The sequence below is a fragment of the Electrona antarctica genome, assembly GCF_951216825.1.
Source record: "Electrona antarctica genome assembly, chromosome: 8".
Lineage (NCBI taxonomy): Eukaryota > Metazoa > Chordata > Actinopteri > Myctophiformes > Myctophidae > Electrona > Electrona antarctica.
The window spans coordinates 43,283,289-43,310,960 of NC_136789.1; the positions used below are offsets into that span (position 1 = coordinate 43,283,289).

At 43.1% G+C, this 27,672-nt stretch overlaps 1 protein-coding gene across 3 annotated transcripts in view; it reads left to right on the forward strand.

Annotated features, from left to right (window-relative positions):
* The window catches only part of LOC306928396 (roundabout homolog 1-like), a 177,236-nt gene that overhangs the window by 133,617 nt on the left and 15,947 nt on the right, over positions 1–27,672 (forward strand). For all 3 annotated transcript variants that reach the window (XM_079508452.1, XM_079508454.1, XM_079508453.1), the window contains 17 exons: positions 2,526–2,734; positions 2,975–3,056; positions 3,629–3,797; positions 5,076–5,242; positions 7,461–7,582; positions 10,691–10,934; positions 13,180–13,301; positions 19,091–19,262; positions 20,218–20,421; positions 21,831–21,857; positions 22,719–22,758; positions 22,980–23,137; positions 23,657–24,007; positions 24,575–24,679; positions 25,365–25,512; positions 25,831–26,061; positions 26,983–27,169. In XM_079508452.1, coding sequence (XP_079364578.1) covers positions 2,526–2,734; positions 2,975–3,056; positions 3,629–3,797; positions 5,076–5,242; positions 7,461–7,582; positions 10,691–10,934; positions 13,180–13,301; positions 19,091–19,262; positions 20,218–20,421; positions 21,831–21,857; positions 22,719–22,758; positions 22,980–23,137; positions 23,657–24,007; positions 24,575–24,679; positions 25,365–25,512; positions 25,831–26,061; positions 26,983–27,169 — 2,738 coding nt within the window. The remainder of the gene's footprint in view (positions 1–2,525; positions 2,735–2,974; positions 3,057–3,628; positions 3,798–5,075; positions 5,243–7,460; positions 7,583–10,690; positions 10,935–13,179; positions 13,302–19,090; positions 19,263–20,217; positions 20,422–21,830; positions 21,858–22,718; positions 22,759–22,979; positions 23,138–23,656; positions 24,008–24,574; positions 24,680–25,364; positions 25,513–25,830; positions 26,062–26,982; positions 27,170–27,672) is intronic.

Genomic DNA, 27,672 nt, shown 5'->3' on the forward strand with positions numbered 1-27,672 from the left:
ACCTCACCGGTGGAGGACCGGTGTGCTGTGCATCCTTTTGCTTAAAACGTAGATACTCCCAGGGAATGAACCCACATGATGTGCTTTGTCCCTGCGGTCACTGTGCACTCTGAAACCCCACAGCACACCTAGTTAGAGGACACAACGTATGGGAAATAGGAACACTGCTGGCCATCTATTTTTGTCCTCTAGGTCTAGAAGCACACAGGTGAAACCTTCTAGCATGCTGCGTGCATGCCGTATCCCGCTGAGCTCCCATTGTGTTTGGCCGAACAAGCCAGGTGTGTGAAGGCATAGGGTAACGGAATCAAAAGACCATGTGGATTTGTGTAGCTAAAAGTGCCCGAGGGATGTTCATTCTGACTGGCTGACTGCAGTGACCCTGGTTTCTGCGTTAATTGCATCTATTGTTAAAGAGGGAAGTGAAATGTTGAATCTAGCTGCGAGGCTCAGCCCAGTAATTACATACCGCCAGTGAAGTCCGCTGGGTCCCGATAAAGCCACCTGTGTGAGGGCGAGTAGTACCTGCTAGGCAATGGGAGTGTGTGTAGTGTGTACTGTGTACATATATTAAGTTAATTAACATAATTGCCAGAGGCTAGTACAGACAGTCACTTTATCTGTGGGTCGCCTCTGTCTGTGTAGCCGTATTAATTGTAATGAATAATCATCTGCTCAAATGGGCAATGCTTTTCACAGCCACCTTTTCACACACAACCACACCACCAGCTCTGGTTGCCACGGCAACCGGAGTTGAGAAGTGAGAGTCAGTCACTTAACGTGCACTCGATTACATGTAATGGAAATGAAACAAGGCTGGAGCATGTTTGATTTAATCTATGCAGGCAGCGTTCCTCACTACTATCTGTCTCTCTCTCCCCCTGTCTGTCTCCCCCCCTGTCTGCCTGTCTCCCCCTGTCTCTCCCCCTGTCTGTCTCTCTCTCCCCCTGTCTGTCTCTCCCCCTGTCTGTCTGTCTGTCTGTCTGTCTGTCTCTCCCCCTGTCTCTACCCCTGTCTGTCTGTCTGTCTGTCTGTCTGTCTGTCTGTCTGTCTGTCTGTCTGTCTGTCTGTCTGTCTGTCTGTCTGTCTGTCTGTCTGTCTGTCTGTCTGTCTGTCTGTCTGTCTGTCTGTCTGTCTGTCTGTCTGTCTGTCCGTCTGTCTGTCTCTCCCCCTGTCTGTCTGTCTCTCCCCCTGTCTGTCTCTCCCCCTGTCTGTCTGTCTCTCCCCCTGTCTGTCTGTCTCTCCCCCTGTCTGTCTGTCTGTCTCTCCCCCTGTCTGTCTGTCTCTCCCCCTGTCTGTCTGTCTGTCTCTCCCCCTGTCTGTCTGTCTGTCTCTCCCCCTGTCTGTCTGTCTCTCCCCCTGTCTGGCTGTCTCTCTCCCTGTCTGTCTCTCTCTCCCCCTGTCTGTCTCCCCCCCTGTCTGTCTGTCTGTCTCTCCCCCTGTCTGTCTGTCTGTCCGTCCGTCCGTCCGTCCGTCCGTCCGTCCGTCCGTCCGTCCGTCCGTCCGTCCGTCCGTCCGTCCGTCCGTCCGTCTGTCTGTCTCTCCCCCTGTCTCTCCCCCTGTCTGTCTCTCCCCCTGTCTGTCTGTCTGTCTGTCTCTCCCCCTGTCTGTCTCTCCCCCTGTCTGTCTCTCCCCCTGTCTGTCTCTCCCCCTGTCTGTCTCTCCCCCTGTCTGTCTCCCCCCCTGTCTGTCTGTCTGTCTGTCTCTCCCCCTGTCTGTCTGTCTGTCTGTCTGTCTCTCCCCCTGTCTGTCTCTCCCCCTGTCTGTCTGTCTGTCTGTCTGTCTGTCTGTCTGTCTGTCTGTCTGTCTGTCTGTCTGTCTGTCTGTCTGTCTGTCTGTCTGTCTGTCTGTCTGTCTGTCTGTCTGTCTGTCTGTCTGTCTGTCTGTCATGCTCTCTCTCTCCCTGTTCTCTTCTGATGTCTCTCCCCCTGTCTCTCTTGACCTCTATACCCTCTCCGCTCCCTCACTGTTGAGTGGGGATTTGTATGGAAATAACTTACCCACATTACCCCCTGGCACCTTTGCAAGGACTTTTTCCATTATCATTCTCTCTCTCTCTCTCTCTCTCTCTCTCTCTCTCTCTCTCTCTCTCTCTCCTTTATCCACAAACCACATGGTTGTGAAGTGGAAGAGTGAGAGACCTCTGCTATCTAAATGGGATTTGTTATTAGTTGGGCTTGACTGTTGTGATTGGAAAACTGCTCCTGCCGTTGCCTCTCCACTCAATGATTAGTTGCTTTTCTCTTGCTTGGAGGCGCAAAGTTGATTTCTATTTCCTCCGACCGGCCCCAGTACCTACCAGTTATTGTACTGCTCTTTTTTGCCAATTTACGCCTCCATATCTTTCCACATCTTATCTGCCCTTTTTCGGCCTGCCTTTAGTTTTTTCATTTTCTCCCATCTCTTGGCCTTTGTTTTTTTACCGCTTTATTTCTCTATACATTTGGCCCTTATTATAACGATAACATCTGAATGCTGTTGTCTATTGTATTTTCTCAATTTTCCCACATTTCTCCCCCCCCCAGGTCTGGTGCCAGACCTTCCTCCCCCAGTGATTCGACAGGGTCCCAGTAACCAGACAGCACCTGTGGAGAGCACAGTGTCCCTCCACTGCCGGGTGTCAGGCAGCCCGGCGCCCACAGTCCAGTGGAGGAAGGACGGAGTGGGACTGTCTCCAACAGACTCTCGCATGGCCTTTTTAGACACAGGCTCGCTGGAGATTCATTCCACCAAGGTAGGCTGTGCACTACAGTGACTGTAAGCAGTGGTGAAGTTCATTTACTTAAGTACACTTTTGAGGTTTTTGTTCTTTACTTGAGTATTTCCAATATCAAATACTTTTACTTCTACTCCACTACATCTCAGATCCAAATGTTGTACTTTGTATTGTACTCCACTACATTTATTTGACAGCTTTAGTTACTAGTTACTTTGTAGATTTGGATTTCCACCATTTCCCTTTGTGTTTTATCAGCTGGGTGACACAGGTTTCTACACGTGTGTAGCCTCCAGCTCTAGTGGCGAGGCGTCGTGGACCGCCTACATAGAGGTGACAGGTAGGTTGGAGAGGTGGCGCCGCGGCAAAGCAGTGGTGGAAAGTAACCAAGTACCTTTACTCAAGTACTGTACTTAAGTACAATTTTGAGGTTATTTTGCTTTATTTGAGTATTTCCAGTTTTCAGTACTTTTAATTACTTCTACTCCACTACATCTCAGAGGCAAATATTGTACTGTTACTACACTACAATTATTTGCCAACCTCAGTTACTAGTTACTTTGTACATTTTTATTATCACAAAACAACCACTTCCACCCTATATACATTTCGGCCATAAAATAGCTGATCTACAAGCTCACAATGCACACAAAATATTTGTATGCATTTTATACATTTGAAAACGTTCTGCATAATGCGTACCTTACATTTTGATGCCAGTACTTTTGTACTTGTCAATCTTGAAATTACAGACTTGTGACAGAGTATGTCTACATTGCAGTATTGATACTTTTTACTCAAGTACAAAATGTGAGTACTTTTTCCACCACTGCTGACATTACATGAATGCACGTCACGGTGAGTGCATCTGCACTACCACCATTTGTGATGCACACTGTTTGTGTGTGGCAGAGTCTGGAGTGGTGGTTCAAGGAAGCCGCCCCACTGACCCTAACCTGATACCCAGTGCACCGTCCAAACCCGAGGTGACGGACATCAGTCGCACCTCCGTCTCACTGTCCTGGAAGTCCAACCCCAACGCTGGGGCCACGCCCACCGCCTACGTCATCGAGGCCTTCAGGTAAGACGAATGGGGAAGAAACCATAGACATAAAAAGGTAGACGCCTCCTTCGCCTCTGGGCCGTGTGTCTCTCTTGCAGACAACATGGAGGCACGCTTTCCCCAGATTCCTTGCGAAGCATAGCGGAAGCATAAGCTTACCAAGCTTCCGCGTGTGTCACAGAAGGGGACGTTCGGTCGGCCAATCAGAGGCAATGTAAAGGTTTGTTTTCTCATGCCAATAAAACTCCCTTGGAATTAATTGATAAGTCCCGGAAAATACACGCTGTGATTGGTCAGTAGTCGCTTGAGTGGCAGCGACGCAGAGAGCACTTCCGCTTGACTTCCACCTTCATTGGAGACACATCGCTCCAATGAACCAATGAGGCATCTATTTGTTTTTTTATCTATGGAAGAAACAACAATTTTGTGGCTATGGTATTTGTTTTTGCCTCAGACTGGTCATACCCAGCGGTCATCATCACCATGCCGGCTTCAATTCAATTGTATTACAGTGTCAATTCACAACAAGTTGTCTCAAGACACGTTACATGTAGAGCATAGAACCGACAGATACCACCCTCAGCAGGCAATTTTGCGACAGTGCTAATGAAACACTCCCCTTTAGCTGGACGAAATGTCAAGCAGAACCCGACTCTAGGGTGGGCGACATTCTAGGGTGAATGACCATAACAAGTCTGTAACTCTGAGAGTGTTCAAATGGAAATGGAATGGTTGTAGTACTCGAGTCCTTGACTCGTCTTGAGTCCTTCACTCGTCTCAAGTCCACATTTTAATTTACTCAGTCTCGTCTCGGTCTCGCCCTTAATTTGACTTGAACTTGACTGTGTCGGACCAAGGAACTCGGGACCACCTCCCCCACCGAGTCCACTCGAGTCACGAGTCACTACAATGCAATTAAATAAATGTATTTTACCCATATTATGAGGAGCCCATTCACATTAACATTATAAGAGAGCTGTCTGGCACTTATAGACAGCTATCTTGTTAAGTAATGGAGTGTAGCTGACGTGCCTGCCTGATCTCGCAGTGTTTTCTGTACCTATCAAATGAGGAAAAATAAATCTGGTCTCGGTCTCGCGTTGGTCTCAGTCCACACTCTGACTTTGTCTTGACTTGGACTTGCTTTAGGTGGACTCGACTACAACACTACCATTTGGTTCCATTTGTACACTATCAGAGTTATATCGATGACTCCTGCTTGAGCCTGCATACTCATACCCAATGCTATACATGGACGCATGGCATTACCGTATAAACCTTTCTCTCTCTCTCCAGTCATGCGGCAGGCAGCAGCTGGCTGACTCTGGCAGACCACGTGAGGACACAGAGCTTTGTGCTGAAGAACCTGAAGCCCGGAGCCTCCTACCTGTTTCTGATACGAGCTGCCAACGCCTACGGCCTGAGTGATCCCAGTCCAATCTCTGACGCAGTCACAACTCACGGTAGAGTGGAGACTTCAGGCCTCAGACTTGAATCCATTTTCCTTTAGAAGTATGGAATAATAATAATAATAATAATAATAATAATAATAATAATAATAATAATAATAATAATAATAATTATTATTATTATTATTATTATTATTAAGTCAGGACAACTCATGAATGGATAGAATATATATTTATTGAATATAAAATGAGCAATATATTTATTATGGTTTGGCGATTAATCAGATCTGCTTTTCGGTACTCTGATAAAGTGCATCGGTCCCAACCATAGGGACTCAGAATCCCCCGTCCCTAAACGGTAGATCCAAAACAACAGATGGTAGCTGAGGTGGAGGAGGCTCAGGAGGGTGAGCAGTAACAGTTTAAGCAGACAGTAGCACAGCAGTATCAGTGTGCAGCAGCAAGCAGGCAGGGATGAGCAGTGCAAAACCTCCAGTTCAAATAGCCGGTATGAAGATGAAATGAGTGTGTGATTGGATGAATGAATCATGTGAATGAGAACATGAGGCGGCCCAATGAACTGCCGCCGACAACGGCACCGAGTTTTCTGACTGAACTTGCTCTGCTTATGTCTGTGACAGGCGCGATGCTCATTAATGATTACAAAAATAACATTGTTGGATTTTTTGAAGATTGTTTCTTTGCGTGTTTTAGAATAGGCTATGAATGTTCGATAAAATAATGTGAAAGAAAACGTATAACTGAATACACTTACATTTTAAATAATCTTGGATGTTGGTAGACTGTACAGTGGTTGCCTATACACATTTAGTTCATTGACCCAAGATGGCCTGACAATGTAGCAGACCACAGTCACATAATCTCCAGTAGTAGTACTGAAGCATTTTACTCTGCTGAATGACATAAAGGCAATTTTTCCAGAGCATTCAGAGCAAGTTATGAAAAAAAGATCATTCTGCAGTTACAGAACTCACTAGCATAATTTCACTCTCTCTCCCTTTCTGTCACTCATTCACTTTTTTCCTTTTGTCTCTCCCTCTCTTTCTCTCTCCCTCAGATACACACACAATTTGAGATGATAGCTACTGTCAGTAGATTTCATACATTTCCAACTAGTCAACACATTTATTTCACAAAATACAGACTCAACATGATGAGGAGGAAAAACCCCAGACACGTTTTGGTCAAAGACCATCTAGAAATGCCAGAGGAAGGTCTTTGACAAAAAACGTTGCATTTAAATAGAAAAGTATAATCTGCTGGTTTTCTCCTTATCTTGTTCCGTCTGCTCCACCAATGTGCCTGTCGCCTCTCGATAATAAGGTGCGCAAAAGGCTTTGGGTTTACATACAAAATACAGAATCAAATGATGTATGTATTGATTATTTTGACTACATGTAGCCCTGTTCATTTTGGTGATTTAAATCTGTTGTTGTTGCCACTGTAAGGTCAGGACTCGCCTGCCAATTGTCTTGTGAACTACAAGCTTCATATTTCTCCAATGAAAATACTGTACTGTATGTCTTTAATTAGAGGTGTTGATTAGAATAATGATTTGTTGGTTTGGGACAGGCGGTTCGAGAGTTGAAATCATTAAAAAAATGAGGGAGGGTGTGGGTAAAAAGAAAATGGGCCCACACATCACGCTGAGACACCAGGGCTGTCTCATCCTTGCTGGGATTTTCTTTATTTGTTTGCTTTTTAATATAATTTCAGCATTTCTGCTTTATTTTTGACACTATCTTCGACAGTGGGAGAAAGGCAGGAGAGAGAGAGAGAGAGAGAGAGAGAGAGACAGCAAAAAAGCCTCAGGAAGGACCATAGCGTTATTTTTGTGTGGTGTCCGACTGTCCGTGCACTCAATTTTGTTGTTTTAACCCATATTAAGACCTGGAACGTCGCATCTGTGTCGCTTTACATTTTAACCACTTGAACCATTATTTTATACTTTAGCTATTGAACATTTTAAAAAATGGGTGCAAATCTTTGAATATATTACTCTTTCACAGCGGACGTTTTTAACTCAAATATTTGCTTCTGGGGACGGTCCCCGGAACAAAATATTTTGAGATCGGTCGGCGACCAATAATACTTTTTATGAGTCATTGACATGAAAAGAGTTTGAGAACCACTGACACTAGAAACATAGTTTTTTTTCCAGAAAACCGAACTTAGAAGTAATTTAGTAGAATCTGGTCTGGGGTCTTAAAGGGTTTAACCTCTGACTCTAACCTCTGTACCAACACTACAGACAGCCCTCCTACCATCCAGGGAGTGGACCACCGTCACATCCAGAGGGAGCTGGGAGACGTGGTGGTCCATCTGCACAGCCCAACCATCCTGTCCTCCTCTGCTGTCAGGCTACAATGGATGGTAAGAAATACACACCCTGTCCCCACCGTATACCATATCCTCCTAGCCTCGCGTAGCCAGCCTTCACCTGCCTTTGCAATGCATATTGCCCCAGGCAGATTAAGTCTGGCCCCTCTCAATTGTGGGAGGACTTCAAGGCCGAACGGTGACGAGCCAACCCAGTATATGCAACCAGGGCCCAGTATGCAAATATGAGGCGGGACATTGTGAAAAAAAATCTAACACTGACACGGACGAGGCTAATATCCACGCAGTAATATTAGTATCGCTACGCGAGGCTAAAATCCTCCTACATTATGTAAGCCCTATTATGCTTGGTTGTACAACGAAAAGATTTGCATTTTGCAAAAGATTTTCATTTAGCCTGTAATGACTTTCCCAAAATAGGCACACCATGGGGGGTAAAGTAAACTGTGTTGTGTGTGTGTGTGTGTGTGTGTGTGTGTGTGTGTGTGTGTGTGTGTGTGTGTGTGTGTGTGTGTGTGTGTGTGTGTGTGTGTGTGTGTGTGTGTGTGTGTGTGTGTGTGGTATGATTGTAAATTAATAGTCATATAAAAGTCACACTTACAGTAAACCATGTTTATGCTGTATATACAGAATGTGGGTGTTTTGCTCTAATCAAGACCACCTGTGAGTTTTATGTGTGTGTGCGTGTGCGTGTGTGCGTGCACAGTATGTGTGCATTCATTTATTTATCCATTCAGGATATAGAAAACGGATACATTCTAAGACATTTCTCATCTCACCTTCATCTAAGGACAATATACTGTACTATACGTTGCTTACTGATGAATGAGTTGATTATATTCATGTTCAGGGGTAGAACAATACAATACACAAATAGCCGAGGTGTGAATAGTTTATGAGAGTCTGCTTATATGAAAATATACTGCTTCCTTTGTATAAACATCAAGTTCGCAGATCCTCTGCGCAGTAAATCCATTCACAAAGGGTACACTCGTACACACACGTTTTGTTACGGCCACATAAACTAGTCAATACTAATGTTCTTATAAGGCATCCTGAAGGCAAGATTTGTGTGCTTTGTGTTTTTTTCAAGGGACTGTTTAATGTGACTTTAATAGCTATTAGCAACCACCATGCTCAGAGGAAGCAATAATGACCTCATAAATGCTGTCTGCTCTGCTACGAGATCTGTGATATACAAGAAGATGCAAATCTATATCTCCCCGAAGGCTCCGGGGTGGGGGGGGGGGGTTGACAACATCAATCCTTGTATCCATATTCTGGGGGCGAACGTTGGGAGACCTTGGGCGGCAGTGGCTCAGGGTTAGAGTTGCCGGAAGAGCAGCCGGATGGGAACCGTGAGGTTGCCAGCTCGATCCCAGGCTCCCCCAGAGATAAGTGTCAAAGTGTCCTTGAGAAAGACGCTGAACACCTAATTGCTCCTGATGTGCAGGTTGGTGCCTTGCATGGTTTCCTCCGCCATCGGTGTATGAATGTGTGAGTATAAATGGGTGAATGTAATTAATGCACACTATGTAAAGCGCTTTGGATAAAAGCGCCATATAAATGCACCATTTACCATCTGGTGTAGAAGGGTAAAAAGCAGGGAGACCAAGTATAGACCCCTGGGGGACCCCCTAAGTATATATGCTTAACACAGGTTTAACGATCTTTCCTGGAGGACGTTCACTGTCAGCAGTTTAGGGGACTGGTTGCCTGAGCTAATGTGTTAGGTTTCTGGTCTAGAGGGGCGTGTCGGGGCACGCCCTGATTGGATCTCACCGATCTCTCAGTCACCCCCGGCCCCTCCTCTCCCCCCCTAGTGCACCGCCACGTCACATCATTTGGAGCGACGCCCACCCGGAAAGGTTGACTCCCACTTCTAGACCAGAGCGGCCAATGCGTTCCTCCACGCTTTCATTTTTTGCACCAACGAAAATGAAAGCCTGGTACCGAGGCTAGGGGACGGGTGACAACCCCCTAACAGTGGCCTGGTACCGAGGCTAGGGGACTGGTGACAACCTCCTAACAGCCTGGTACCGAGGCTAGGGGACTGGTGACAACCTCCTAACAGTCTGGTACCGAGGCTAGGGGACTGGTGACAACCTCCTAACAGTCTGGTACCGAGGCTAGGGGACTGGTGACAACCTCCTAACAGTCTGGTACCGAGGCTAGGGGACTGGTGACAACCTCCTAACAGCCTGGTACCGAGGCTAGGGGACTGGTGACAACCTCCTAACAGTCTGGTACCGAGGCTAGGGGACTGGTGACAACCTCCTAACAGTCTGGTACCGAGGCTAGGGGACTGGTGACAACCTCCTAACAGTCTGGTACCGAGGCTAGGGGACTGGTGACAACCTCCTAACAGTGTGGCGTTTTAACACACAGAGTCCCTCCATGTCGCCCCGGGTCTTTATAACCCTTAATATATTGTCAACCGTGACATTAAATGTGCACTTTTTCAGTCACACTCATTCCATTCCATTTACCCAAACTAGTGAAAATAGCAGATCTACAAGCTCATAATGCATCACATCGGTAATTTCACTACTTTTTAAACATTTGTTTTCTAATTTCGTTGATGTCTCTTTCATTTTTTTAATGTTATTACTGGGGGAAAAAAATCATGAAATTTGTTTTGAATTCATGGAAATCTTTGCTTTTTTGCTAATGTTGTTGAAATAGGTCCCGATCGACCCAGTGTTTCGGGAAACAGTGCTGTATAGTGTATATAACTATATTTAGTATATGCCTGTGTGTCTCTCTCTATCTCACCAAGGTGGAGCAGCAGTCTCCATACTGTACATCCAGGGCTTCAAGGTGATATACTGTACAGGCTGCTGTCTGCTGTATAACTATATTTAGTATATATATATATATGCCTGTGTGTCTCTTTCTATCTCACCAAGGTGGAGCAGCACTCTCCATACTGTACATCCAGGGCTTCAAGGTGATGTACAGGCTGCTGTATAACTATATTTAGTATATATATATATGCCTGTGTGTGTCTCTCTCTATCTCACCAAGGTGGAGCAGCAGTCTCCATACATCCAGGGCTTCAAGGTGATATACAGGCTGCTGTCTGCTGTATAACTATATTTAGTATATATGCCTGTGTGTGTCTCTTTCTATCTCACCAAGGTGGAGCAGCAGTCTCCATACATCCAGGGCTTCAAGGTGATGTACAGGCTGCTGTCTGCTGAGCCTGCAGCCGGAGGAGGCCAGTGGAGTGTTCTGGACGTGATGCATACGTCCGGTGGGGAGGATGGGGCGCTGGTCACTCAGCTGAACAAGGGCTCCACCTACCAGTTCAAAGTGCGTCCCTTCTTCGACGAGTTCCAAGGGGCCGACAGCGAGGTGAAGCTGGCCCAGACGCTGGACGAACGTGAGTCAGTATTATGCAGTGCTCTGAAGTAACTAAGTTAATTTGCTCAAGTACAGTACTTAAGTAGACTTTTGAGGCACTTGTGCTTCACTGGAGTCTTTCCAATTTTCTGTTACTTTTCTTCTACTAACCTACATCTCAAATGTTGTACTTTTACTCCACTACATTTATTTGAAAACTTTAGTTACTAGCAAAACATACATTAACCACTTCAGCCCTATACTTTTCGGCCATTTGAAAATAGCCGATATACAAGCTTGCGACGCATTGTCAGCTTGTAGATCTGCTATTTTCCCTTTTTTGCTATTGAAATGGGACATTCTGCATAATGAGTAATTTTAACTTTTGGTACTTTAAGTACATTTTGATGCCAATACTTTTGTACTTTTACTCAAGTACTATTTGAATTCCAGACTTTTACTTGTAACAGAATAGTTCCACATTGCAGTATTGATACTTTTACTTAAGTAAAACAATTGAGTACTTTTTCCCCACCACTGGTCTATTGGTATGAAATGTTATAAGTTCAGAACTATTGGAGTAATGTTGCCACCTAGGGGTCACCAGTGGTGCTATCTCCTCAGCAACCAGCTGCATGAGACATGACATTCATACTTATCTCAAAGGTCAAGCCCGGGCTAAAAATCCATATACAACAAACAATGGGACACATTCACCTTTTCCTCACCTTTTTAACTATGAACATGAACATTTGAGAGGAGATGCATGTTGCACTGAATACCGTAGGGGTAGAGTGGCCGGTAGAACAGCTGGATGGAAACCGTGAGGTTCCCAGCTTGAACCCGGGCTCCCCCAGAGTTACAGTGTCCAAGTGTCCTTGAGAAAGACTCTGAACCCCAAATTGCTCCTGATGTGCAGGTTGGTGCCTTGCATGGTTTCCTCCGCCATCGGTGTATGGTGAATGTGTGTGAATTGGTGAATGTAATGCACAATCTATGTAAAGCACATTGGATAAAGTGGCTATATAAATCCACCATTTACCATAATTCAGTGGTTGCCTGTGGTCCGTGGACCGCTAGCCAGGGGTCCTTGAGGTGGTTCCACCGGGGCGGGTCCCCAGATAAATCAGTTAATATAGCATCAAAATAACTTAATCACTTTCACTATTTATAATTTGACTATTCAAAAATAGCCCATCTACAAGAGCCTATCTCACAACATGTTGCGGTGCGACACATTGTGAGTTTGTGATCTGCTATTTTCGAACAATATTGAGAAATCTCAAACAATTTTCTGTCATGGGGTCCCTGGCACAACATCCTTCAGATGCGATCATGCGGGTCGGTCCCTACTGGCCCAGTACATCAATTTGGGCCGTCCTTGATGTGACAATGTTTGAGAACCACTGCTGTGTAAATTGCACGGATAGAATCGATATCCGGCGGACACAATCCACATGCATTCAGCATGCAAGGGTACAAGAATGTGAATGTGAATGCTGTGTTGGAACAAATCACACCGGAAGTTATTTAGATTAAAGTCCTTTTCATGCCGCGTAGAAAGCTGACACGAGACAGAGAGCATACCTGCTGGGACATATCCAGGTTTAACCCATTAAAGGACCACTGCAGCACTTTCCAACCTATCTTCATATTATTGGTCCACACTAATGATCGTGATAAAATAAAAATAAAACTACTCAGTCTGTGTCTCATAGGAGAGCTGTGGGCAGTTCAGAAACCCGTCCACCAGTTTGATTGATTGATTGATTGATTGAAATATTTAAAAGTAAAAAATGTTCACTGTGAAAGAATAATATTCAAAGATTTGAACATGTTTTCACGATAAAAATGATGCGGCACCCAGTGCCCACGCTTTGAGCTTGTAGATCTGCTATTTTTCAATAGGTAAAGTATAAAATGATGGTTAACGTGGTTAAACACTGAAAATGACACAGGCGCGTCCCTGGTTCTTAACCCATTCTAGACTAACTAAGCATTATGTTATACTTTAGCTATTGAAAAATAGCAGATCTACAAGCTCATAGCGCGCCACCGAGTGGCGCGCTACAAGCTTGTAGGTCTGCTATTTTTGAAAAATCGTAAAAATGCGGCACAAATCTTTGAATATTCTTTCAGAGCGAACGTTTTTTTTATTTCGACGTCGGGCCTAAATGGGTTAAATAAGTTTGTTTTTTCTCTCTCTGTCTGTCTGCATGTCTCTCTGTCTGTCTGCATGTCTGTCTGTCTGTGTGTCTGTGTGTGTGTTTGCTGCTCTCTCTCAGCCCCGGGGAGAGCCCCGCAGGGTGTTACAGTGACAAAGAGTGATGCCAATGGGACCGCCATTGTGGTTGCTTGGAAACCACCTCCGGAAGAAGACCACAATGGAGTGGTTCAGGAGTACAAGGTAAGAAGGCACTACTGTACTGTACTTTTTTGAGTTTTTCCAATTTTCAGTACTTTTACTTCTACTCCACTACATCTCAGAGGCACATATTATACTTTTACTCCACTGCATTTATTTGAAAACTTCAGCTACTAGTTACGTTTTAGATTTGGATTATTATTATTATTATTATTACTAAACATACATTAACCACTTCAGCCCTATATACATTTCGGCCATTTGAAAATAGACAATGTACACGTTCACAATGCGTCGCAACTAGTCGCAACGCATTGTGAGCTTGTGAATCTACTATTATCAAAAGATTTGTATGCATTTTAAAACTTGTGAAATGGTACATTCTGCATAATGAGCACTTTCTTGTTTCTTTGTTGAATTCTTCTGATCTTTTACTTCCAGTAAAGTAAAGTGAACTATTTCTACATTGCAGTATTGATACTTTTACTTAAGTAAGTTTTTCCACCACTGGAAGGCTGGGCTGGTAGAAATGGAGCGAACATTATCGAGCTCCTGCTGCCTCCTACTCACGTCTGAATTATGGGTGTCCCAGTAAAGGGGAGAGCTTGATGAATCGCATTGCCATTTATCCAACTGAGGGTGATATTTCACTGAAGACGCAGTCAAATGTATCTTAATGTGTCTTTATGGCTGTTTTTGTTTTTTTCTCTGCTGTCATGGTGAATATGGCTGCAACTATTGACTATTTTCTTTCTTTCTTGCGATGATTCTACCGATTACTTTTTCAAGTAATTGAAAAGGTCCCTGAAACCTATTTTATACTTCGCACAACGGTGTCATGCAAACATAGTGAAAATAGGCGATTTCAATAAGATTGTGGATCAGCTATTAGTATTTTCACTAATAAAAAAGAATCTTTTGACATTTTCTGACATTAATGCCTATAATGACCCAAAATAAGTATAGATTGATTATTTTATAAAATTATTTGTTAGCAATAATTATTTTTATTTGCATTGAAATCGCCATAGGGGGATTTTAGATCTCTCTCTCTCTATCTCTGGCGCGCTCTCTCTCTCTCTGGGTCTCTCTTTCTCTCCCTGGGTCTCTCTCTCTCCCTGGGTCTCTCTCTCTCTCTCTCTCGCTCTCTCTCTATCTCTCTCTCTCTGTGTGTATGCGTGCGTGGCTGTGCAGAGTGTGTGTGTGTGTGTGTGTGTGTGTGTGTGTGTGTGTGTGTGTGTGTGTATGTGCGCATTGCAGCGCTGTGCGTGCCGGCTCGTGCACATTACATGCCGCCGCTGGGCTGGCACTATATGACTCTGCTTGCCCTAACGTTTCAACATGCATGATATGAACCGAGACATTGATCCTGAGAGTAACTTCTTTATGAATGTAAACGACAACTGCTGTTACTTATCAGAGGTTCAGTTTAATAACAATATAAAATGTGATCATGGTATATCAGTCATACACTTCAACAGCAGGAGTCTTTATGCTAACTTTAATAATATTAAAGAATACCTGAGACAGTTTAGCACACCATTCAATATAATTGCTATTTCTGAAACTTGGCTCAGCCTGGAGAGGGGGGTGGACTTTGAGATGGAGGGTTACAACCTCAATTTTATAAACCGATCAAATAAAGTTGGAGGGGGGACTGCTCTATATGTAGACAATAGATTAAAATATAATATTGTAAATAGCATGACTGCTGCTGTTGATGATGTATGTGAATGTGTCACTGTAGAGATCTCCATGGAAAAAAAGAGAAACATCATTGTCAGCTGTGTTTACAGAGCTCCAGATAATAGCATCGAGGCCTTCAAGTGCTTTATGGAGGGGACGTTTGCAAGGATCGAGCATAAGGTCGCCTATATCTGTGGGGATTTTAACCTTGACCTTTTGAACCCGAAACATAATGCATTAATTGATGAATTCATGGCTGCAATGTATAGCATGAGTTTATATCCCGTTATAACAAAACCGACTAGAATAACTACACACTCAGCTACTATATTAGATAATATATTTACTAATAATATGGAGAACAATATAGTGAGCGGCATACTAATGAACGACATTAGTGACCATCTGCCGGTCTTTGCGATCTATAACTGTGACCACAACATGAAGAAGAAAGAACACATAACAACGTCATATAAAAGAGTGAGAACAGAGGAAGCTCTAAATACATTCCAGAGAGACTTAGCATCCCAAGACTGGAAGCATGTATATGAAGCTGAGGATGTCGATGTAGCTTATGATAATTTTTTAGAAGAATTCCTATTATTATATGATAGAAACTGTCCAATACTCGAATATAGAAAAAATAATAAAACTGTAGACAAGCCGTGGATGACTAGGGGTTTGGTTAATGCTTGTAAAAAAAAGAATAAACTATATAGAGACTTCATGAAACATAGAACCATAGATAATGAAACTAAATATAAAATATATAAAAATAAATTAATGGATATTATTAGAAGAGGTAAGAAAGAGTACTATAATAAACTATTTGAAAATAATAAAAATAATATTAAGGGCACATGGAATATATTAAATTCAATTATTAAAAATAGATCAAACCCCAACTACACAGATCACTTTATTGATAACGATAGAATAATCAACAACATGAATGAGGTGGTGGAGGAGTTTAATAACTTCTTTGTGAGTGTGGGTCCAAATCTGGCTGCCGAAATAAAACCACCCCTAGGAGGTGGTGTTGCTCAACTGCATGATGAAAGAAATCCTGCCTCAATCTTCCTACACAACACAGACAAACAGGAAATACTAGATATTGTCCACAAGTTAAACAACAAAACATCTACAGATGGAGATGGTATTAACATGGCAGTTTTGAAGAAGGTTATTTGTGCTGTGGCAGACCCCTTAGCACATATCTGCAATCTATCTCTCAAAACAGGTTTTTTCCCCACCCAAATGAAAACGGCCAAGGTTATCCCAGTTTACAAAGCTGGTGATAAACATTGCTTCACCAACTATAGGCCCATATCCCTGCTGTCTCAAATTTCAAAAATTCTGGAAAAAATATTCTCTGCAAGGTTGGACAGTTTTATAGATAAACACAATATTCTTATGGAGAGTCAATATGGATTTAGATCTGGCCGGTCAACTACAATGGCACTGATTGAGCTAATTGAAGAATTAACTACATCAATCGACAGTAATAAATATGCCCTTGGTATCTTTATTGACTTAAAAAAGGCATTTGATACAATAGACCATGACATATTACTGCAAAAAATAGAAAAATATGGGATTAGAGGGGTAGGGCTTAATTGGGTTAAGAGTTACATAAAAAACAGACAACAATACGTACAGATAGGGGAGCATAAGTCTAGTTGCTCACCCATTAACTGTGGGGTACCGCAAGGTTCAATTTTAGGTCCTAAATTATTTATACTATACATAAACGACATATGTAAAGTTTCAAGTATCTTGAAGTATGTTGTCTTTGCCGATGACACTAACATCTTCTGTGCTGGGGAGAACCTTCAGCAATTGTTGAAGGAGGTCTCATTTGAACTGGGTAAACTAAAACTATGGTTTGATACAAATAAACTATCACTCAACTTGGGAAAAACAAAATTCATGATCTTTGGAAATAAATCAATACAATCAAATTCACCAGTTGAGTTAAAGATCGACAATGTAAACATAAAAATAGTTAATGAGAACATATTTTTGGGAGTGATTATAGATGACAAATTCAGTTGGAAACCCCATATAAAATATATCCGTTCTAAATTAGCTAGAAGTGTTGGTGTACTAGGCAAAACCAGACATATACTAAATTATAAGTCACTGATTACATTATATAACACACTAATATCACCATATCTGACATATTGTGTGGAGGTGTGGGGAAACACCTATAGAAGCAACCTACAGCCTTTAATTATAATGCAAAAAAGAGCATTAAGAATAGTACATAAGGTAGGTTACTATAATCCTACAAATGAACTGTTCTTAAAGTCTTCCACACTGAAATTCTTAGATTTAGTTGAATTTAAATCGGCACAAATTATGTACAAAGTAAGGAATAAACAACTTCCTGTGAATATCCTAAAATTGTTCAAGGATAGGGAGGGACGATATCAGTTAAGATGGGACCTAAACTTTCAACAACCTTGTGTTAGCACCACCCGGAAGAGCATGTGTATTTCTGTCTGTGGGGTTAAAATATGGAATGGCTTGACTGAGGATGTGAAACACAGCAGACACATCTCTCGATTCAAGATACTATTCAAGCATATCCTTTTGGCTAAATACAGTATATCATAAGTTCATTTGTACATAACATATTTAACCTATGAGGATGATGATGATGATGATGATGATTATGGTAATTAATTTATAGTGATCCTGGTGGATCTCTATGGTGACACGGGGGTGGGTGGGGTATGTGAGGATACGTGAGGATTTTTATTTTATTTTGATGTTCGTAGGATAGGCATTTATAAGCTTTCAGCTTCAGCCTATTCCTTTTGATCACCTCCAGTTCTTTTTTGGTTATGTAACCGTGTGTTAACGAATAAGTTGTTTTGTTACTGTGAAGATGATCAAATAAACTAAACTAAACTAAACTAAGAACTGTGTTTGAAAAATAAACCGATCATCCCGGCCTTTTCACTCATATGGTTATGAAGCATCGACTGAAGGTGGAAATGTACAAATATACCCAAAGAGTAACACAATAAGCTCTAGAAACGAGTCAAACAACCCAGAGACTACATTTCCGGGTAGGCAGGGTGGCTGCAGCTGCTCGTCGCACAACAGAAACTGACATGTTAAGGAGTTAATTAAGTTTTTTTTATTTTTTTTATTGATATTTAATGTTTCGTGGTTACTACGAGTCGAGTCACTGCCAGCTGAGCTTACATCAACGAGGAATCTCAGGAACGCAATGTGTTGACAGCTGGGCGTAACGTATATTAGCAGCGACATTGCTTAAATTCATACCCTTGTAGTTTCAAGGCTTTTGCGGCCACATTAATTCCATTTTCTCCAGAAACTGGCTGTATCAAATATTAATCATCATTATCATCATTAACTGACAGAAAGGCAGGGATGATCGGTTTATTTTTCAAACACAGTTCTTATATGAAGCAAAGTAAAATCCCCCTATGGGGATTTCAATGCAAATAAAGAAATACACGAACCAGTGGACTGGCGCCCTCTACTGAAAGTGACGTCAGACCTTGATGCTCTGTATGCTGCCGAGATCACCTACACAAAATCAATAATTAAGACATACACAGATATAAAGCACAAAAACTAATTTTTAACACAAAATATTTATAAATATTATTGGTAACTTTTTTTTCTCGCTTCCGTTAGCTTCCGTTGCTAGCCTCCACAGGCCTCCCATTGTAGAAACAGCCTACATGATAATCCGTGGCACATATTTGGGACCGTATACAACATTAATCCGAGCTCGCGCTAAGAAAATGTATTGTCCGTGAGTTAGTACACAGCCTAGAGTGAGTTAGTACACAGCCTAGAGTGAGTTAGTACACAGCCTAGAGTGAGTTAGTACACAGCCTAGAGTGAGTTAGTACACAGCCTAGAGTGAGTTAGTACACAGCCTAGAGTGAGTTAGTACACAGCCTAGAGTGAGTTAGTACACAGCCTAGAGTGAAGCTACACTACAGATATGGAGGGCTATCATTTTGCGCATTTCACTAGCCTCACGATCCTGCCTATGGTAACCGCATACTTCTACTTACCGGTATGTAAAACATTTGAGTACTATTTCTACCACTGGTCCTTCCTCATGCCTCCTCCTCCTCCTCCTCCTCCTCCAGATATGGTGCCTGGGTAACGAGAGTCGTTACCACGTCAACCAATCGGTGGACGGCTCCACCCTCTCTGTGCTCCTCCCCAGTCTGGCTCCAGGAATCCGCTACAGTGTGGAGGTAGCCGCCAGCAACAGCGCTGGGCCCGGGGTCAAGAGCCAAGTGACCTTCTTCCAACTCGGTGAGATTCAAGCTCCCTCCCCCAGAGAAAATCTGGAAAAATTGCAGATCTAGGCCTGGGCCGTGGCTCAGCGGTCCAGTCACCTAGGCCGGTAGTCCGAGCCTGGCAGTGTGCCGTGGGTCCCGATCCCGACGGCCTTTACTGCATGTCACTCCCCCATCTCTCTCCCCCATTTTCTGTCAGCCTACTGTCTGTCTCTCTATACAAAATATCAAATAAAGGCGAAAAAAGAAGGAAAAAAAAGCAGATCTACAAGCTCGCGATGTGGCGCGACACGACATGTTGTGAGTTTGTAGATCGGCTATTTTGGGACGTCCAAACTGCGGTCAAGTCATCAGAAAAGTTGTTTGTTAGGTGGTTGCAAAATAACTTTTTCAATATTGCCTTCAAGGCATCTTCAAATTGACTTTTTTGTTGTTTATCTTCTGCCATTTTATAGATTATTTATTTATTGTAGCCTAATTGACTGGCAATAATGAAATTGAATTCAATTTGATCTATTATATTTTTGCCACATCAACATAATGGCCTATATCAGTGGTTCTCAACCAGTGGTCTGGGGACCACCAGTGGTCCTTGAAGGGGTTCCAGGTGCTACCCAGCTAAATGATGGAGAGTTGTTAACCAAATGGACCCTTATAGATATTTAACTCTTGAGAGTCAAATTATTGTTAAACAAATGCATTACTTAAATTAGAAGAAGTCTACACAATTAGAGAATATACGGAAGAATTGTTATTTTGACCAATGTTTGCCAAAGGCAAATTGTAGACAAAATCTTATCCAACGATAACAAAATATTCAAAGTATTGGGTCTGGCAGGCTAAATCTCATTAAATGGTGGTCCGTGGCTCAAATCATGCCAAATAAACAATGGCCCTTGATATGAAAAGGGTTGAGAACCAGTGACCTACTGTACCGGTCGTTATATTGATCTTTGTGTTTGATTGTTTAGATTCCACGGGCCAGGTGATGATAGACAGCCATGCTGAGGACAGAGACGCCCTGTCACACATCTCAGACGTGGTGAAGCAGCCGGCCTTTATTGCTGGCATCGGCGCCACCTGCTGGCTGATCCTCATGGTGTTCAGCGTGTGGCTCTACCGTCACCGCAAGAAGAGGAACGGCCTGAGCAGCAGCTACACTGGCATCCGCAAGGGTGCGTGCTTATTATAGCCTACAGATCAGTGCTTATCAGACTTTTCCACTTAACCATATTTCTGAAAGTGTAAAAGTGGAACCAAATGGACCCTTATGGGTCTATTTGTACAATTAGTTTTATAGACCTGTAGCCTAAGGGTCCATTTGGACCCGCCTCAGGGAGGCTTGAGGGTCTCTGTATCCCACTTTGAGAACCCCTGTCCTGTCCTGTCAGGTGTACATGTACATGATATCTACACATTTTTACAACGATGAGATTTTAGATGCTTGTTTAAGGCGCCCGTTCCCAAATGACAAATTAACTCCAGTGCTAGTGTACACTGAGTCATCAGCAGAAGAAAAGGCGTTTTTTTTTTTTTTTGCATGAACATTTAAACAAAAGACCAAGAAGAAAAGCAACAACATGTTGGAAGAATAATACGAGAGAGGTGAATTTCAGTAGACCCGTGCGTGGGTAGTTTATAGAAACCTCTGACAGCGCCACATCATCACAGGCAGATTTCTTTCATGACAGGCACATCAAGTCTCGCCGTGCACCGAGACAGATAACCAGACCGCGTCACACACAGGACGGGCTCTGTAATCTCCGCCGTTGTGACTTGAAGACCTCAAAAGCAAGTGGCCATCAGACGTTCACATGGCACATCCACCGATTATGCTCACATTCAAAGGCTGACATTTTAGAGCTCATTTGTAAGCCGCCATCTCTCCACCGCGCCGTGGCGACGGTTCATGGATGTCTGAGGCTGTCAACCTGCCGCTGTACACCACCGCATCACCGTTATCTCCCTTCTTTGTCTGCCCGCCCATCACCCCCATTAACCTTCACCGGGACACTTTGTCTAAAGAAAAGCGCAGCATTAGGGCAGGCACGCCTCACTTCTGTGCCTTTAAATGTTTGCATAGTGTATCAGAGCCAGGGTCACGATGGTCTCACCACATTTGTTTTATTTATTTTTTATCGGGATCAGATCGGAGTGTATTCACGATGCGTTCAGAAGTAAACATCTATGTTGCTTTGTTGCAAAAAGCTTTGTCTTCGTGTCAGCTTTATGTTTTGGCCGATGAAGTCGATACACACAGCAGAGATCACGTGAGATAACACAACATGCAGAAAGATTAAGAAAAGGTCAACGTGATAACTTCATCCAGGCTCGCAACACGTCGCTATGCCTCGTGGTGTGAGCGTCGCTATGCCTCGTGGTGTGAGCGTCGCTATGCCTCGTGGTGTGAGCGTCGCTATGCCTCGTGGTGTGAGCTCGTAGAGCGGCTATTTTTGACATGCAACACTATTGTACGATGAATTATACCTGAGGCTTATCAAGTACGTATGATGGAACTGTGATCTATTTAACTGATATTGATTTCTTCACTTTGTTTCCTATCTTTGTGCCCCCTCCTGTGCAGTTCCGTCCTTCACCTTTACACCCACAGGTATGTAGCCTACTATATGGATCATGTTCAGGTTAATCAGGTTCATTTATGTGTTTGTCCCAGAAGGGCGATTTGGTGTGCAGCAAAACATAACAAGGCAGACATGACAACATAGTATAAAAGCACGTGATTCACATGGAACAATAAAAACAGGATGGCAGGTCAAGGTATCGGTGTAAGGAATTAGTTCAAGCAATTAGTTCAAGCAATTCATTCATAAATACAAAATAAATGTGTAATTTTAATTCATAACAAAAAGCGACAAAGTTATCTCCTCCTCCTGTGGAGGAAGCTTATTTGGATAAAAATCATCTTTCTGTTGTATTCATGACAACCTTGTGTTTGTTTGTCCAATTCTAAAGTGAGCGTGTAATTAGTAATTACACAGACCTGTAATAAGGTCTACAATGTTCCATTCTAACTACCACTACCGGTAGTACTAGTAGTAATAGTAATAATCATAATCATAAACATTATTTGTATAGCAGCATATTAAATGCAGCCCGTGTGCCTTACATAAAAAAGAGATCAACAAAAGACAAAAATAATATAATATTTTACTGATTTTACTGCATGCTCGCACGTACTGGAACAAAATTATTTAATTTCTGTGATGTTTTCATGGTGTCGTTTTGCATGGGGATTGGGGAATCAACATGACTCAACACAGACATTTCAGCATAAAAGACAACAGATTGCAGTAGCAATTGTAGCTGTAAAAAAATACATAATCTCTTTTAAAAAAAGAATAAACTACACTCAGGGTTTATAGGATTTCTGCCTTGAACTCTTTGTTTGGGTCAAACTAATGGAGATCTATTGTGAAGTGTCATGTGTATTGTATTGTTTTCATATGTGCAGTGGCCTACCAGAGAGGAGAGTCTGTGTGCAGCGCAGGGAGGTAAGTGAAACTATCCGTCTTGGTCCATGAAAACAAAATTAATGTACAAGGAAACCAATTCACTTACAATGTTCCTCCACCAGGGGGAGTGCATGCACCACCTTTCTAAAAAAAACAGAAAAGCATTAGCATCCATCTCACTCTCTTTTGATTTTACTGAGGCATGAAGACAATGTTGTTTTTTGTCTTAATGCGGTTTGTTTTCATCGTTCTTGCGGTAGACCTGGACTTCTGGGTATGGGAGAACCTTTGAACCAGCTGTGGTTGCCAGACAACTGGCCCAACGCCTGCACCAACAACCACAAGGACTGCAGTATAAACTGCTGCAACAATGGAAACGGCACCAGTGACAGTAACATGACCACATACAGTCAGCCAGGTCAGTACAGGACTAAGTACTAGTATTCACTATGTAAACATTAAAGGTAGTGTCAATTATATGTTGTGGTTCTTTGTGAAAATGTTAAAGCTCTATATTCTGATAGTTATCATTGCTATAGAGCAGTGGTTTTCAACCCTTTTCATATCAAGGCCCATTATTTATTTGACATTTGAGCCAAATACATTTGATGAGATTTAGCCTCTCAGACCAAAAACGAAATGATATTTTGATATCCTTGAGATAGATCTTTAACTCTCAAGAGTTAAAGATCTATAAGGGTCCATTTGGTTACCAACTTTCCATCATTTAGCTGGGGACCACCTGGAACCCCCTCAAGGACCACTGGTGGTCTGCGGACCACTGGTTGAAAAAAAACACTGCTATAGAGTATTTTGTTCAATGAATGCCTGTCCCTCCAGCTCTTTAATAAACAGAAAAGGCATTTTCAGGTGCATGGGTTGCATTGTGAAGGTGGTTTGTCTTCATTATCACATGCATGCTGTGTGTTCTTCTCAGCCGACTGCATAGCCAACTACGGAAGCCACCTGGAAAACAAGCAGGCGGCTTCGCTGGGATCCGAGACGCCGATCTACAGCGACGTGAACAACCTCAACAACGAGCTCAAGACCTTCAACAACTGCGGCGTGTGTTACGGAGGCTCCGGAGGAGAGGGCCCGGGGGGCAACATCTACGAGCCCATCCCCTACGCCACCACACAGCTCATCCAGGCCAACCTCATGAGCAAGGCGGCGGACCGCGGTGCGGAGCAGCAGTGCTGGAAGCAGCCCCCCAACCCGCCCCAGGTGCCAAAAGACCTGACGGCGCAGATGCAGTACAACGTCATGGAGCAAAACAGGCTCAATAAAGGTGAAAAGATGCTTTAACCATTTTTAACCCTGGCGTCCCTGTTTTTGACATGTCATTTTAAGCATAGTAGTATTCGTTGCTGTCGGGAGGAAACCACCAAACCGAGTGTTTTTTTTGTTTGTTTTTTGTTTTTTAATAAATCGGTGCTATTGGACAGAGGACACCCTTTACGTGTTTACTGTGTGTTGGTTAAAAAATATTGAACCAATGAAAAGTAGTAAATAGCGCTTCGGACAAAAATTTGACCCTCAAACTGTGTGCTAAAGCAGCTAACTCCACCACCTCTCCAAATCTCATGCAAGTAATTGACAATATAAAGTCACAATGTCAAGTTTGATGAGGCAGTATTGCTTTGTTTTAAAAATGTATATATATATATATAATATTTTTCATTTCCTGAAAAATGAACATTTTGGAGTTAGGTAGTTTCTTCCTGACAGCAGAGATTCAACAATTGTAGGCTAATAACATATATTTAATATATTGAAAAAATACAAAATTTACCCTTCCTGTGACCATTTTTTTCTTCTTTCCGTGTGGGGTTCATGTTTACGCAACGTTTCCAAGGAGGTGAAGGGACGTTCCAGAACGCCATACTGTGTAACCCGTGTCGTGATCACAGCACGGGAGGCTCTCATCACAGCTCTGACAGAGGCAGCAACAGCACTTCAGGTAACAATGCCTCAGACCTGCTCTCAATGGAACATTCCTGTGTATTGCATCGAGTGAGATACAGTCCAAAGGGAAGCACGCATATCTCAAAACATTCTACAGGCGCTGAACAAAAGATATACGTACAATGAAAAAGGGAGTCTGTAGACTGCGGTGAAAGAAAAAAGGAAGACCTGCATGGGTCCAAACGTTGTGTCTCTTCTTCAATAAGACCTGCATGGGTCCAAACGTTGTGTCTCTTCTTCAATAAAGTATCCTGGGAGCTCAAGAACAGTGTGCGGACTGCCTTCCTTTTTTTATTGCATTGAATGAGTCATTAATATCCTGGGTTGTCTGGCAGAAACCTCGTCGTAGGCCTATCTCCATTTATTTATTTTAGATTTCGTAAATGAATGCCTTTCCTCGTCATACAATAGTGTCCACAGAAAAGATAGCTGATCTACAAGCTCTCAATGCATCGCACCGCAATTAGTTGTGAGCTTGTAGATTGGCTATTCTGGCTATTTATGAACATTTTTTACGTGAAAGTGGTGAAATTAAACCAATGATAAGTATGAATGAGAGTTTGTGACTAATAATAACTATTGGATCCATTGGTTCATCTCCTGAAAAGTATCAGTTTGGGACATACAAGGTTTCCACCCGACAGCGACACGTTTCTATTCCATCCCTCTCTGCCCTTCAGGGAGTCAGAGTTCTAAGAAAGGAGCGCGACCGCCCAAGGTTCCCAAACAGAACTCAGTACACTGGGGAGAACCTCTGCCCCCTCCTTACTGTAACCCACCAACACAGAGCTGGAAGAGTGAGGAATATGCCCTGCCTATGGATAAGAGGTGCACGCACGCACGCACTCACGCACGCACGCACGCACGCACGCACGCACGCACGCACGCACGCACGCACGCACGCACGCACGCACGCACGCACGCACACACACACACACACACACGTATACATACATACACATACCCACACACATGCATGCATGGCAAGATCTTTTCAACTGAGAAGTGTGGACACAGGAATACTTTTCACAGTTAAATCCCCTAGAGGGTCTCAGAGCATCCCTTTATACTGATGCCAAATCCTCATCTCTCTCTCTCTCTCTCTCTCTCTCTCTCTCTCTCTCTCTCTCTCTCCCTCCCTCTCAGTTTGGATGCAGATGGCCAGTCGTCTGTGCCCGCCTTGAGGATGTACTTGCATCAGGATGGCATGGAGGAGGTGGATGAAGACAGTGAGAGAGCTGAGGGACAGAGTGTCCTCCTGGACAGAGGTCCTACCCCCCCGATCCGAGGGACGGCCTCATCCTCTGCTGCCGTGTCCCATAGTAGCCACCAGGCCATGGCCACATCACTCGCGCCCTCATTGCAGGGAGACCCCAGGTAACCAAAATGAACCTGACCCCCCCCCCCCCCCCCCCCCCTCATTCAAATCTATGTATCCTCTCGTCCTAGTGTGAATACAGGTGTGCCATTCCAACTCTTTCCTGATCTTTTCCTGAAGATTTTCAGAAAATGCATGTTTTCCCTACAGGTTGTATTCACTGATTAGCCTAATGCTAATTCTACTGCTTTGCTACTGAAAAGAAGTGTCCAGCAGAGGAACTCTATCTATTCAGGGAATATGAATATAATTAACATACGTATAACACCTTGGCAAATGCCCAGCCCCCCTTTCTCACTGACAATGTTCTGACAATGCACTGACAATCCTCTGAATTGCCAGGACGTGAAGTTCTCAAATCTGTATCAGCGATGAGGAGAGATATCTCAATCCGTTTTGTACAAAGGCATGCGACTATCGATCATTTAATCATTAAGGGACCAAGCCAGTCCCGAAGGGCTTGGTCCCTTAGTAAGTAGAGCTCTTGCCTTTGGACCACAACGTTGTGTGTTCAAATCCGGGCACTGCCAACACAGCACATGAATTTTCAAGAACCCTGCCCCCACAATTAAAACAGACCCTGTCACAATTACATGGTCTTCCATGTTTCTATGGCTTATTGTGCATATTGTTCTTATTGCTTATCGCCTTCCTGCTTGGTCCTGCCTTATTGCTGCTTGCAGCTATATTTTTCCTCTTACAGCATATCCGTTCCTTTTTCGAAAGTGAGTGAATATTCAGTAAGATTGTTTTAATCATTGTTGTTCTCTTTAAAAGGAAAGGAAAAACGAAAATAATCGCTGGCAGTCAATTATTTATCTTTATTTTTATCAATTTTAGATTTGCAATAGTATAGTTAGCGATAAATCGATTAGTTCGATTAACTTTGCACCCCTATTTTTGTACGGTGTTTTTTCCAGCCATCCTCTGTCCCCAACACACACCTACATGTGCCTGGATATGGACGGACAACAAGATGAGGAGGAGGAGGAGGAGGAGGAGGTCATCGATGAGGAGACCCAGGAGGAGGAAGAGGAGGAAGAGGAGGAGGAGGTGGAGGAGGAGACCGAGACAGCACCGAGCCACTGCCACTCAGTGGTGGAAAAAGTACTCAAATGTTTTACTTAAGTAAAAGCATCAATACTGCAATATAGAACTTAATCAAAATCTACATTGTGAGCTTGTAGATCGGCTATTTTAAAATGGCCAAAATGTATATAGGGCTGAAGTGGTTACTGCTTGTTTTGTAATGACAATCAAAATCTACAAAGTAACTAGTAACGTTAAAGGTTACTTTAGTAACCACGGTTGTATATATAAATTGAACGAAATACCTTTCGTTTATGGGTAGGTTTCCTTCAAAACCTAGCTGCAGAACATTATTTTATGTACTCCCAGGACAGAAAATTCTAGAATTTTCGCTGTCCTGGGCTCTAAGGGTGACGTAGGAAGCCACGCCTATCCCGTATAGATACCTGCGTGGCTACGTCAGCCCTCATTCGGAACTTTTCTTCTGCTTTAGAGAACAGAAGGGCGTTCCACGAAAGGTATTTCGTTCAATTTATATATACAACCGTGGTTACTAAAGTAACCTTTAACGTTGTATTATA